This window comes from Suricata suricatta, chromosome 10 (genome assembly GCF_006229205.1).
Source record: "Suricata suricatta isolate VVHF042 chromosome 10, meerkat_22Aug2017_6uvM2_HiC, whole genome shotgun sequence".
In the NCBI taxonomy this organism is placed as follows: domain Eukaryota; kingdom Metazoa; phylum Chordata; class Mammalia; order Carnivora; family Herpestidae; genus Suricata; species Suricata suricatta.
In genome coordinates, this window is record NC_043709.1 from 108,233,715 (window position 1) to 108,247,409 (window position 13,695).

A 13,695-nucleotide genomic window follows, 5' to 3' on the forward strand; every position below is an offset into this window, starting at 1 on the left:
GTTTGTATCTTTTTTAATTCAAATGGGAATAATAATATAAATATCATTTTTAAATTTTCTTTTAATTATGTTATAAGCATAATGAAGATTCACTAAATGGTCTTTTAAAACACAATTCTTACCCAGAAATGGGTCTAGGGAGAGGTGAGTGAGGCACCTAAGGTGCCCCGTTCACTTCTCCTTGGTCCCAGATCTGTTCTTAACAAGCACATGAGAGTTCTGAAATTCCTTGCTACATAAGAGTGGGGTCCATAGCTCAGCATCAGCATTACCTGGGAACTTGTTAGAAAGGAAGAATCTTGGGCCCCAACACAGATTTAAACAAAACCTCATTTTAATAAGATATCCAAGTGATTCACATATACATTAAAGTTTAAAAAGTGGGACCCTCGTTTATCCATTTCTTCTATTATTGAATTTCCATACTATTTTCAATTATTCTGCTTTAACTATTTTTCTATAACATTATATAGAACTCTCCTGCACATAGATCTTTGTTTTCTTGAGTAATTATCTTATTAAAAGGAAATGGGGCACCTGAATGGCTCAGTCAGTTAAGTGTCTGACTTTGGCTCAGGTCATGATCTCGCGATGCATGAGTTCGAGCCCCATGTTGAGCTCTGTGCTGACAGCTGCATCTGGAGCCTGCTTCGGATTCTGTGTCTTTCTCTCTGTCCCTCCCCTGCTCATACTATGTCTCTCTCCCAAATATAAATAAACATTTATTAAAAGGAACACATTAAAGTAGGAATTCTAGGAGTGGCGCCTGGGTGGCTCAGTTGCTTAAGTGGCTGGCTCTTGATTTCAGCTCAGGTCATGATCCTGAGGTTCGTGGGTTTGAGTCCCATATCAGGCTCTGAGCTCACAGCACAAAGCCTGCTTTCAGATACTCTGTTTCCCCCCGCTCTCTCTCTGTCCCCTCCCTGACTCATGCTTGCAAACTCTGTCAAAAATAAATAAATGTTAAAAAAAATTTTTTTTGAGTGGGAATTCTAGGTCATTATGTGTTCTTTCAAATTTGAAACTTCTAACCTGTTGCAGTCTGAGAAACCAGTTAACCAGGTTTGTGGGAATTAGGAGTCAGAGAATTCACAGATCAATGTAACAAGTGGTTATACACTTGAACTTGAATCCCAGCTCTGACAAAACCAGCTGTGTTAACTATGGGCGATGATGTAACCTGTCCAAGACAGCTTTCTCATCTGTTAAATGGGGACCATAATAGTATATACCTCACAAGATTGCTATGAGGATTAAATTAATTAACATAGATAAAGCACTTAGACCATAGGATTATTTATGGGTTTGCAATAAAGAGGAAATGTAGCAAATAAAGAGGCTCTACGTGCACTTGATATACCATTTTAGGGTCTAATTTTCAAACATTAGCTGTACATAGCTTTAAAAGAAGCCTCATGCCTCTCAACTCTGATTCTTGGATCTGTTCTAGGTAGATGAGTTTTGCAGAGAAAAGTGTATTACATTTAAGAAATATTTCTTCCCAGGGACGCCTGGGTGGCTCAGTTGGTTAAGCATCCAGCTTTGGCTCAGGTCATGATCTCATGGTTCGTGGGTTTGAGTCCCACGGCAGGCTCTGTGCTGACAGGTAGCTCAGAGCCTGGAGCTTGCTTTGGATTCTGTGTCTCCCTCTCTCTCTGACCCTCCCCTGCTCGCACTGTCTCTCTCTGTCTCTCAAAAATAAAAATTAAAAAAAATTTTTTTTAATTAAAAAAAAAAAGAAATACTTCTTCCCTTTCTTTATTACATCATTATTGGTTTTAAAGGGAATGTGGATATATTAGTCTTCTGCTAAGGCCAGAGGCAAAACTTAATCCTGACTGCTTAAATGCAAGAGGTCAAGAACCATGACGCATATGCAGTGGTCACACTACCTGTAAAATCAAGTAGGTAGTACCATCTATCTCTCCTCCTAGGAGAATCCCTGCTCAGGCCAAGAGAGGAATCTCAATACAGGAGATAATCCAAACCATACGTTTCAAGTCAGAGCAGTAGTTTTGTCTGGGTAAAGTCAGGACAGAGATAGGTATAATGGGGAAGGAGGCAACAAAGTCGGAAACCCAGAGAAGACAGAGAAACAAAATGCAACTCAAGGTGAAAACATGTGAAGGAGTTCAGGCCTTCCTGGTCAGCACAGGGTACTCATCACAGCGCTGGCTTCATACTGGTTGCCAAGCACACGCTGGGAGTCAGGCCGTGGTGCTGCTGGGAGCGGAGTCATGCTGGAGGGAACTGTTAGATGTGCCATCTATTATTTAGGTCCTGGCTACCAGACACAATCAAATATGAAGTGCTTTAGTATCCAGAGACCCTGAAAGTTATTCTTTCTTATGTCATTAATTCCAAGTTCCAAGGTTCAAGGGTTATAAAGAAACTGGAATTTGTGTGAATAGCATTCTTCAGATCTAACTAAAAGCACTTACAACAAAGTTCTCTATTACTTAAATCATATAGAAAAGATAAAGGGATGGCTATATCACAATCAATGAAACATTCAAACATGATCAAATTCTCAAACTAATTCTCAAAGAGCTCCTGATGTAAGGGTAAGGATGAGCTCTCAAAGAACTCTTGATGTAAGGGAAATAGAAGAGAATTTTCCATTTCTAGCAAACTCTGATCAAAGGCTAATTAAGAAAAAAAGCTATTTCCAAGCATGACATTTGGACTCCGTGAACTTTTGTTTAATAACTAAACAAAATTTGTGTAAACAAAGAATTTGTGTGTGTGTACTGTTTACTTTAGACCAAAAACTAATAAAAATAAATTTTAAATTAAAAAAATGGAAGAAAGAAAAATGCCTCAAAGTAATTTCCTTAGATAGAGACCTGGCCAATGAGTGGAATCAACCTTGATAGTAGCTCCTCTGAGTCTCAAATATTGGAAACTTCACCTAGAAGTGCTTACTCTTTATTGGTAAAAGCTTCCAATACAAATACAGGCAGATGAATCTGAGAAAGACTCTTGAGAGTAAGTGCTCTGAAAAATAAAATTCTAAAAACATATATAATCTCAGAGTTGGGAAGATCTATCTGGAAATCAATTCTCACACCCTCCACTCCAGCACATCTCCCCTCCACAATTATGGAGTCTCCATCTGATCAGTCTCGACTTGTACCCTGCCAGTGCTGGAGAATTCACTGCCCAGTGAAGCCCAATGTTATTTTCAAGCAGGTGTAATTGTTGCCAACTTATTCAATATAGTGCTCATTACACTAATCAGAAATCTCTCTGTAAGTTCTATTACTTCTAGCCAGGTCTTTCTGTAGCTCTAAATCTCTAGTTTCTCTTCCACTTGAAAGCAATTCCAACTACAGAAACTTGTAATAATAAAGCTCCAAAACTTCTAGTGTAACCTCACTTACTACATATACTGTAATTTTGTTTCTCTAAACCTGCCTCCACTGGTACTGGGCTAGAGGCCGAACGGGTTGAAATGAGGGTGTAGGGCAGGGAGTAACAAGGCTTTAGCAGAGTTCAGTGAATGTGGAGAATTTAAGGAATTGCAAAAAGGCAATTTGCTAGAGCAAAGTGAGCAAGGCAGAGAATGGCAGGAAATGCAGTCAGCTGGCAGAACACACAGGACCTGGTAGAAGACAGGGGGAGAGTTGGGATTTTATCCTGAGTGTGATGGGTAGTCACCCAAGGGTTCTGAACAGGGAAATGACAGGGACTGTTTCACATTTTTAAAAACCACTTATGGGGTACCTGCTTGGCTCTGTTGGTTAAGTGTCCATCATCAGGTCATGTCAGAATCTCGCAGTTCATGGATTCAAGCCCAGTGTCAGGCTCTATGCTGACAGCTCAGAGCCTAGAGCCTGCTTCTGATTCTGTGTCTACCTCTCTCTCTCCCCCTCCCCTGCTTGTGCTCTGTCTCTCTCTCTTTCAAAAATAAACATTAAAAAGAAAACCCCACCTTTGCTCCTATACAGAGAACTGACCAGAAAGGTACAAGGAGGAGATAAGGAAGACCAGTTAGAAAACGGCTGCTATCACCCAGGTAACTTGGGATGATGACAGGCTGTATTACATTAGGGGAGCAGTAGAGGGGTGGTGGCAATACAGGGGTATTTGGGATATATGTAGAAGAAAGGGCATATAAGCCTTACAGATGGGCTGGGCATGGGTTAAGAAAGAGAAAACTCAAGATAGCTTCTACTTTTTGGCCTGAGCAACTGTGTGGATCATTTACTGAGATAAAGAAGGAGGGAGGAACAGGTTTGGGGAGGAGAATTCAAGAATTCTACTTCAGACAGGTTAGGCTGGTAATGTTTATTAGACTTTCAAATAGATGTTGAATAGGCAGGCACAGAAATGAGCCTAGAGCTCACAGGAGAGATCAAGGTAGAGAACAAAGCTGGGAGAAAGGAAAGCATTTAAAACAGGGGGTCACATGAGACTGCACAGAGAATAAATGTAGAAGGCGACCGAGGACTAAGTCCTTAGGAATGCCAACTTTTGGAGATAGTAGAAAAGAGAACAATGGAGACGTTGTAATTTTGTGTGTATTTTATGCTTTCAAGTGTAAGAGAGACTGGAGATTTAGAACTACAGAAAGACATAGCTAAAACTGATGGGGAAAAGTTATAGAGAGATTTCCGCACAGTATAATGAGCACAATGATGAATAAGTTGTTAAGTTAACTCTTACTCTTCTTCAAAAAGCAGTTAGAATTACAGTTAACCCTTAAATAACATGGGTTTGAAATGTGAGGGTCCACTTATATGTGGATTTTTTTCGACATAGTATCATACTGTAAATGTATTTTCCTTACAATTTTCTTAGTCACATTTTCTTTTCTACAGCTTACTTTATTGTAAGAATACAGTATATCACACATATAACATACAAAATACGTGTATGTATTAATCGACTACTTAGTTACTGGTAAGTCTTCCTGTCAACAAGAGGCTATTAGTAGTTAAGTTTTGGGGGAGTCAAAAGTTGTATGTAGATTTTTGGTTTTGGGGTGAAGCAGGGCCCCTAGCCCCACATGGTTCAAGGGTTAACTGTATTTTATATCCACAAAGTCCACAGTTAGCCATCATCATCTTCAAAAACCACCTTTCAAAGTCATGTGTCTACTCTATTTGAGTCCCAACCTATTGACTGAATCTGGATAGCTACATTGCAACATGTCAGCCGCTCAATTACCCAACTCCGGCCTCTGGCATGTGTCCTAGCTTCTGGATCCAAATTTTCACCCCAACTAACAACTTCTAGCTGCCCAGCACTGACCAGGAGGCACGTTAAGATCATGTTCCCCAGAGCTGCCAGAAGTTCTTGGCTTATGATCAATGAAGCATACAATAAGTGAGTGTTCAGCAGTTAATCAGGTGACAGAGAACAACTGACATGCTAGGGAACTGCAGAATGAGCCAGACCAAGACTGGAACAGGGAACAGGACATTGTACTCCAGGCTAGTCACCCCAGGGGAATCTGCTCTACGTCACCCAGTGTGATCAGACATCCTTTTACCCAGAAGAGTTGAAGTACTCTGAAGTTTACCTTGTGTTCATGGACTGAGGGTTTCCTGGAAGCTGATAACATTATGAACCAAACAGGAGATACTTCACACCATCCATACCTGTTCTGTCGGCACCAAACTCTCAGGGTCAGCCTGGAGACGCTGTTACTTTCCCTCCACATCTAGAAAGGGAATTCCAAACTGTTGTTGTGTTTGGGAAGATTAAATAGAAATAACACGCATGCTATGTAGAAAGTGCCCAGCACATAACAGCTACTCTCATTTACATTTTAGATGACCACAGAACAAGAGTCAGGCAGCTGAACTATCATATGACCAATGGAATTTAAACTTGTCCTGAAAAATCTCTCTTCCATTTTGCGGAACTTCCCAGCCAAGATTTAGCAAAATTATGTTATACAAAAATCAAGTAAAGATATTATTCTATTAACACGAGATTGATAACACCAATTCTAAATAAATACTATCAAGCAAAACAGAAATCTCCAAGCCTGATAATTATTTTGAAATAGTCACTCAGGCCTGGGTCTGTTGTTTTAAATGTCTACATCCTTTAAGGATAATATATTTCTATTTCCCTTTATTAAATTTAAGTTTAACTAAAATCATTAAAGTTGGCAACAGAAGCAGGAAACCATTTATAAGACCAGCATGACTATTTTACTTTTATTAATGAAAAGTTATGTAATAGTTTCAGCAAACTACAGAGTTCCATTCCTGCAGTCTTTTAATATTTATAGAAATTTAAAAGGGTTATACTGCTAGAGTTCATTTTCGAAACTGAGAATTTCTATTATCTGACAGCAATCAATTATTTTAGCTCAATTACAGAAATGGCTATTTAAGAGTTCTGTTCATCTTTATTCATACTCCTTAACAATAGGTCAACTGTGTCTAGTACTTGACCTAGAAGTTCACATAGGTAAAACTGAACAAGACAACACTTGTGAGGGTCTCAACTCCAAACTGAGTCCCCATGACTGGTCTTTTTGCCTCCAACAACACATTAAAGAAAAGAGAAGAGAAAGAAAAAGAAAAACCCAGGACACCGAGAACCATTTACAGGTCCCGCTATGTTAATACACAGTGCTATACTATACTACCAAAGACCACAGAAGCACCTTTAAAGAATCAAAGAGCAAGTGTGTAATCAGGTATAAGGAGGTCACAAACATCATGCTAATATCCAAGAAATCCCACATCTCCTATTAACTAAAAAGTGAAACCTATGGCCATACACTTCCTTGTATCTCTACTTCACAAAATCTGGATTTTTAAAAGGTACATAATAATTTTCATTTCTCAAACTATTACAGAGAAAAGTTACTTATAAACTATAATTTTTAAATAAATAAAACTTGATTTTTTTCTGCTTTAAACAAATTTTTATTTTGGAATAATTTTAGATTTGTTACAACAGAGTTGTAAAGAGAGTTCCTGTATCCCCCTCACTCAATTTCCCCTAAAGTTGACATCTTACATAACCACAGGTTTGTCAAGACTAAGGAATTAATGTTGATATATTGCTATTAATTAAGCTACAGGTTTTATTTGGATTTCACCTGTTTTTTCACTAATGCCTTTTTCCGATTCTAAGATCTAATCCAGGTACCACATCGAATTCACTGATTATTATTATTATTATTGTTGTTGTTGCTGTTGTTTTAGTGCTTTAAATTTTTTTTAGTGCTTTACGGTGTCAAATTCATGTCTTATTAAATGTCTTCACTGTAAATATTACACCAAATAAACCTACAAGCTTCCTGGAAAATATGACTTGTTGGATATTAGAGAACTGTTATATTAAGATTCATGTAAACACGGTATTTCTAATAACATTTTACTAAGGAGAAAAAGAGGTAAGTCACTTTGTCAGGAACCTATGAGATCAAATTATTTAATGTTTCAGAAATATCCCTTCAAAAGATGCTTGTCACTTACCTATCTCCCAAGGCTCCAATAAAGAGTCATAAGACATACAGTAAATCCTTTTAATTAATCCTGTAATAGAATATAAAATATTATTATAATCATATTCAAATAATCCATTTTTATCAAACATTTGTAGAAACTGCCTTCCTTTTATTCTCAAATTTTATTTTTAATTACTGTATATTTTTATTAAGATAACATAAGAACTAACTTAAGGGAGAATAGAATTCACTAGATTTATTACACATCTTCGTTTAAAAATGAAAGCATGCAAAATTTAATAAAAGTTTTAAGACAAATAGAAAATGTTCAAAAAAAAGAAATGTCAAATGAATGAAACTGACTAGGAAGAATGCTTCACATTCTTTTCCATGTACATAATGCCGTAGAAATTACTAAGCAGTCACAAACAAGTGAATCATATCGAGGGCACAGCCTTTTGATGGGAAAATGGTAATCCAGAGGTTAGAGTTAGGAGATTTCTGAAAAACTACATGTCTGATAAAGTATCCACGTGTGTCAGTTTGCCTGAGATGGTCCCAATTTATGCCTGTTGTTCGGTGTCCCACTCACCATACTATTTATCTTAGATTTTCTTAGTGCTTTATTTTTTAATGGTAGCAGTATAATAACCCCGGGTTTTCACTCTTAGGTTCTGCTATTATCTTGTTAAGTAGTATGAGATGCATTGCAGAGAACCCAGTTGCCAATTAATACGTGGTTAAATCTGAAAGACTTTGAGCATTAAGGCATCTCTGGATGGGCTTTAACTCATACCTCATTCTCAAAGACAATACCCAAGCCAGTTGCAGGAGAAAAAAAAAAGTGCACTCAAGCCAGAATAGCTGGCGACAACTAACTCCTTCAGACTTATTAGAGGTGGAAGAAATATTCAATACTGCTGTCTCTGCTTGTAACTAGTTCGAAGACCATATTAAGAAAAGCAGATGGAAATGTTTTACATACTACTCTATAAAGCATGACTTTTCATTTAGATCAAATGAATGTTCTTTACACTTCTCTCTCTCAATTCTATTACAATTTATCTTCTTTATACAAAGTTAAGTGACAGCTGTTATTTTGATGGCTCTATTAACAGAAGAAATTCACACTCAAATGATGCCAGCTTTCTATCAGTGTCAGGAGATACATCAAATAGAAAACTCAGTTAACTCCCCTTTCTTTTCTTAACTGATTTAGAGAGTAATTCAATAAAACAATATGCATACAAATGTACTGTTGGACTAGTAACATATAGAAATTTTATATACTTGCAATAACAGCATAAAGGAAGCAAGTGAGAAGAAAGTTGTATTAGAGTAAGGACATAACACCAGATGGGAACTCAAACCCACAGAAATATAAGAAGAGAATGAAAAATAGAGAGGCTGATATAACTAACTCTATAAATATGTATTTGTTCTCCTTTCTTCTCTCAGCTTCTTTAAAGGGCATAGGATTATATAAAGTAAAAACTGATAATATATTGTTCAACTTCTATAGTATATAGATAAGATGTGTAATAATAGTAGCAAAAAGTGGGGAGAAAGAAAAATGGAGCTATACAGGAGAAAAGTTTACTGTACTGAGTAAGTAAAAATGAGAAGCAGATTCTTCTAAGTTAAAAGGTACATTATAAAACCTAGAGCAAACACTAAAAGAATAACTCAAGATGTATAATTTAAAAATTATTAAAGGACTCAATGCCACACTGGAGGATATTCAATTATTTCAAAAGAATTCACTTAATTTAAAAGAATTCAAGAGAACAAAGGCATGAGAAAATAAAAAGCAAAATAGCAGATGTAAATCCAACCATATCAATAATATTAACTGTGAACAGACTAAACCCAATAAAAAAAAAAGCAGAGATTATCAGATTATATTTTTAAACATCCAATGACAGTTGACCCTTGAACAACATGGAATACACTGTACAAGTCCACTTAACGTGTAATTTTTCCCAATAAATACACTATAGTACTGTAAAAAATCTTCCTTACAATTTTCTTAACAATGTTTTCTTTTCTCTAGCTTACTATATTGGAACATATAACATACGAAATAACATACAATATATACAAAATATGTCTGCTATGTTATTGGTAAGGCTTTTGGTCAACAGTAGGTTAAGTTTTCGAGAGTCAAAAGTTTTTTTTTTTTTAAATAGTTTATTGTCAAATTGGTTTCCATACAACACCCAGTGCTCTTCGCCGCAAGTGCCTCCTCCATCACCACCACCTCTTTTCCCCCCTCCCCCTTCCCCTTCAACCCTCAGTTCGTTTTCAGTATTCAATAGTCTCTCAAGTTTTGCGTCTCAAGAGTCAAAAGTTTTATGTGTTGGATGCTTGGATGGCTCAGCCAGTTACACGTCTGACTCTTAAACCAACTCAGGTCATGGTCTCACAGTCCATGGGATGGAGTCCCATATCAGGCTCTGTGCTGACAGCATGGAGTCTGCCTGGGTTTCTCTCTCTCCTTCTGTCTCTCTCAAAATAAATACTAAAATAAACTTTAAAAAAAGTTTTATGTGAATTTTAAACTGTGCAGGGGGTCAGCAACACAACCCACATGTTGTTCAAAGGTAAACTATATATACAATATACTATCTACAGAAAACACGTTTTGTGTTCAATGATATAAATAGGTTGAAAGTAAAAAGACAAACTATGCAAAGAAGAACCATGAGAATCAGAAAAAATAAACTTTAAGATAACAACAAAAGAATTGAAGGAATAAACAATTCAAAAATGAAACTGGAAGATGTCATATCCCCTTTCAATATTAGATGGAATAACCAAGAAGAAAATACACAAGGAAATAAAAGATTTGGAAAAAACTTTGGTCAACTAGACCTAACAGACATCTATACAATACTCCACCCAAAAACACAATATACATTCTTCTGAAGTGCATATGAAACATTCTCTAAGGTAAACTATATTCAAGGCCATGGACAAGACTCAATAATTTAAAGTGATTAAAATCATTCAGATTATTCCATGACCAAAATAGGATGCAACTAGAAATCAGTAACTGAAGGAAATTCTAGAAGTTCACAAATATACGGAAATAAAACAATATATTGCTAAATAACCAGTAAATCAAAGAAATGGAATTAGAAATGAAAATAGAATTAGGAAATGGAATTAGAAAATTCCCTGACATGAAAAAAAACAAAAACACACCATACCAAATCTTATGGGATACAGCTAAAGAAAGCAGTACTTTAAGTAAAATTTATAGTTGTTAAGTGCTTATGTTAAAAAAGATCTCAAATGAATAACCTAAACTTCCATCTTAAGAACTGAGAAAAAGAGGAGCACAAAGAAAAGCAAGCAGAAGTAAGGGAATAATAAAGATTAAAGTGCAAAAGAAAGAAAGAAAGAAAGAAAGAAAGGAGGAAAGAATAGAAAAACAGGAAAGAAAATCAATGCAAACAAAGTTGTTCTTTGAAAAGGTCAACAAAATTGACAAATCTTTAGCTTGAGTGACCAAGAAAAAATAAAGGTACACAAAAATTACCAGAATCAGGAATGAACAAAAGAACATTACTATTGGCCTTCCAGGAATAAAGTTATTATAAAGGAATACCATAAACAACTGTACATTAACCAATTGAGTATTGTGTGAAAAGAACAAATTCTTTAAAAAAAAAAAAAAAGACAAACTACTACAATTGACAGAAGAAAACATACAAACTCTGAATAGGCCTGTAAAGAATAAAGAGATTGAGTTAGTAATTAAAACACTTCCAACAAATATAAGTACAGACCCAGAGGACTTCACTGTTAATTCTACCAAACCTTTAAATGAGAATACTGATCTTTAAAGAAGTCTTCCAAAACAAACATCTACTTGAGGAGAGAACATTTCTACAAGGACAGAATTACTTTGATACTAGACAAAGACATAAGAAAATTATAGACCAACATTCTTTATGGATATAGATGTAAAATCCTCAACAAAATACTAGCAAAGCAAATTCAGCAATATGTAAAAAGTATTAAAACCACAACCAAGTAAGATTTACCCTAGGAATGCTAGGTTGGTTCAATACACGCCCACACACACACAAAAATCAATATTATATTAACTAAATTAACTAATAATATAGTAACAAAATTCTTAAAAACTACGTGATCATATCAACAAATATAGAAAAAGCATGTGCCAAAATCCAGTACCCGATTATCATAAAAAGCATTCAACAAACTAGGAATAGAAAGGAACTTCCTCAACCAGACAAAAGACATCTACAAAAACTCACAGCCAAGATCATACCTAATCATGAAAGACTGAATGTGTCCCTCCTAAAATTAGAGAGACAAGAGAATTGTGTCCTATTTCTTACCATTTCTACCTAACATTTCACTGCAAGTTCTAATCAATACAATTAGGCATGAAAACAAACAAACAAAAAAAAGCATCCGTATTGGAAAGGAGTTAAGTATAACTATACCTATTTGCAGATGACATAATTTTATATACAGAAAATCCTAAGAAATCTACTTTTAAAAAAGAGTTTTTAGAATAACTATGCTCAGCAAGGTTGCAGGATACAAGAACATATAAAAAATTCTTTTTTTTCTATACAACCACAATAAGCAATCCAAAATTCAAATTAAGAAAACAATTCCTTTTATAATCACATCAAGAAGATTAAAATACTTCAAAGCATATTTAACAAAAATAGTATAAGACTTGCACACTGGAAACTACAAAATACTGATAAAAGAAATTAAAGACAAACAAATGGAAAAACATGCCATGCTGATGGATTGTTAAGACTTACTACTGTTAGGATGTCAATACTCCCCATATTGGTCTACATATTCAGCACAAGTCCTATTACAATCCAAAATGACTTTTCTGCAAAAATGGAAAGACCTATGCTAACACTCACTCATATGGATATGCAAGGGACCTAGAATAGTCAAACAATCTTAAAAAAGGAAAAGAAAATCGGAAGACTTACATATCCCAATTTCAAAACTTACTATATAGTACAGTAATCAACACAGTATGGTACTGGCATACAGATAAACATGTAAAACAGTGGAAAGAAACTGAAAGTTCAGAAATAAATTCTTAACATTTGTGGTCAACTTTGATAGGGAATAATCCAAAACAATTTAATAGTAAAAATAGTCTTTTTAAAGCAATGTTGCAAGTACAACTGGATATCCACAATCAAAAACATGAAGTTAGACTCCTTCTTTACACCATACACAAATATTAACTAAAAATGGATCATAGACGACAACATAAATGCTAAAACTTTGTAACACTTAGTAGAAAATAGAGCAGTAAATCTTTGTGACCTTGGATTAGACAATGGTTTATTAAATTCCATACCAAAAGTATAAGCAACAACAAAAAAATGGATAAACTGCAATACTTCTAAATTAAAATCTTTTGTGCTGTAAATGATACTATAAAATGAAAAAAATGGAAGTAAATAATTATAAATCATGTATCTAAAAAGAAACTGTTATCAGTAATAAAGAACTCTTATAACTCATTAATAAAAATAAACATTTATTATTAAGTAATAATCAAAAGATTTGTATAGACATTTCTCCAAAGAAGATTTACAAACATCTAATAAACATATGAGAAGATGCTCAGCATCATTAACCGCTGGGGAAATGCAAGTGAAAATCACAATACATTTTTAATCAATCTGATATTCAGTGAGACATGACTTCATACCTATAATCAAAAATAGAAATAACAAGTATTGATGGAGATGTGGATAAATTAGAATCCTCTCCATTGCTCGTGGGAATGAAAACTGGTATAGCCAATTTGAAAAACATTTTCACAGTTCCTCAAAAGGTTAAAACATAGGGTACCCTTTGACCCTGCATCCCACTACTAAGTAAGTACTCAAGGGAAATGAAAACATACATCCACACAAAAACTTGAACATAAATGTCTTAGCAGCATTAATCATAATAGCCAATAAGTGGAAACAACCCAAATGTCTATCAGCTGATGAATGGATAAACAAAATGTGGCATACCCATTCAATGGAATAATACCCAACAATAAAAAGGATAAAAATATTAATATATTTGACATCGTGAATGAACCTCAAAGGCACTATACTAAGTAAAAGAAATTAGACACAAAAAGCCACATAGTGTATGATTCAATTTACATGAAAAACCAGAATAAGCAGATGTACAGACAAAACGTAGATTATGGTTGTCAGGTTGGGTGAGATAAGCAGTGACTGCCAACAGGCATA

The 13,695-nt window shown here is 35.1% G+C and overlaps 1 protein-coding gene across 5 annotated transcripts in view; it reads right to left on the minus strand.

Annotated features, from left to right (window-relative positions):
* ZNF438 (zinc finger protein 438) overlaps positions 1-13,695 on the minus strand; it is a 174,523-nt gene that overhangs the window by 129,269 nt on the left and 31,559 nt on the right. For 4 of the 5 annotated variants that reach the window (XM_029954348.1, XM_029954349.1, XM_029954350.1 and 1 more), the window contains 2 exons: positions 7,449-7,508; positions 5,607-5,668 (listed from right to left, as the gene is read on the minus strand). In XM_029954348.1, coding sequence (XP_029810208.1) covers positions 5,607-5,668 — 62 coding nt within the window. In that variant the 5' untranslated portion in view covers positions 7,449-7,508. Of the gene's footprint in view, positions 1-5,527; positions 5,669-7,448; positions 7,509-13,695 lie in introns of all 5 variants that reach the window. The other variant, XM_029954352.1, reaches the window with a different exon arrangement.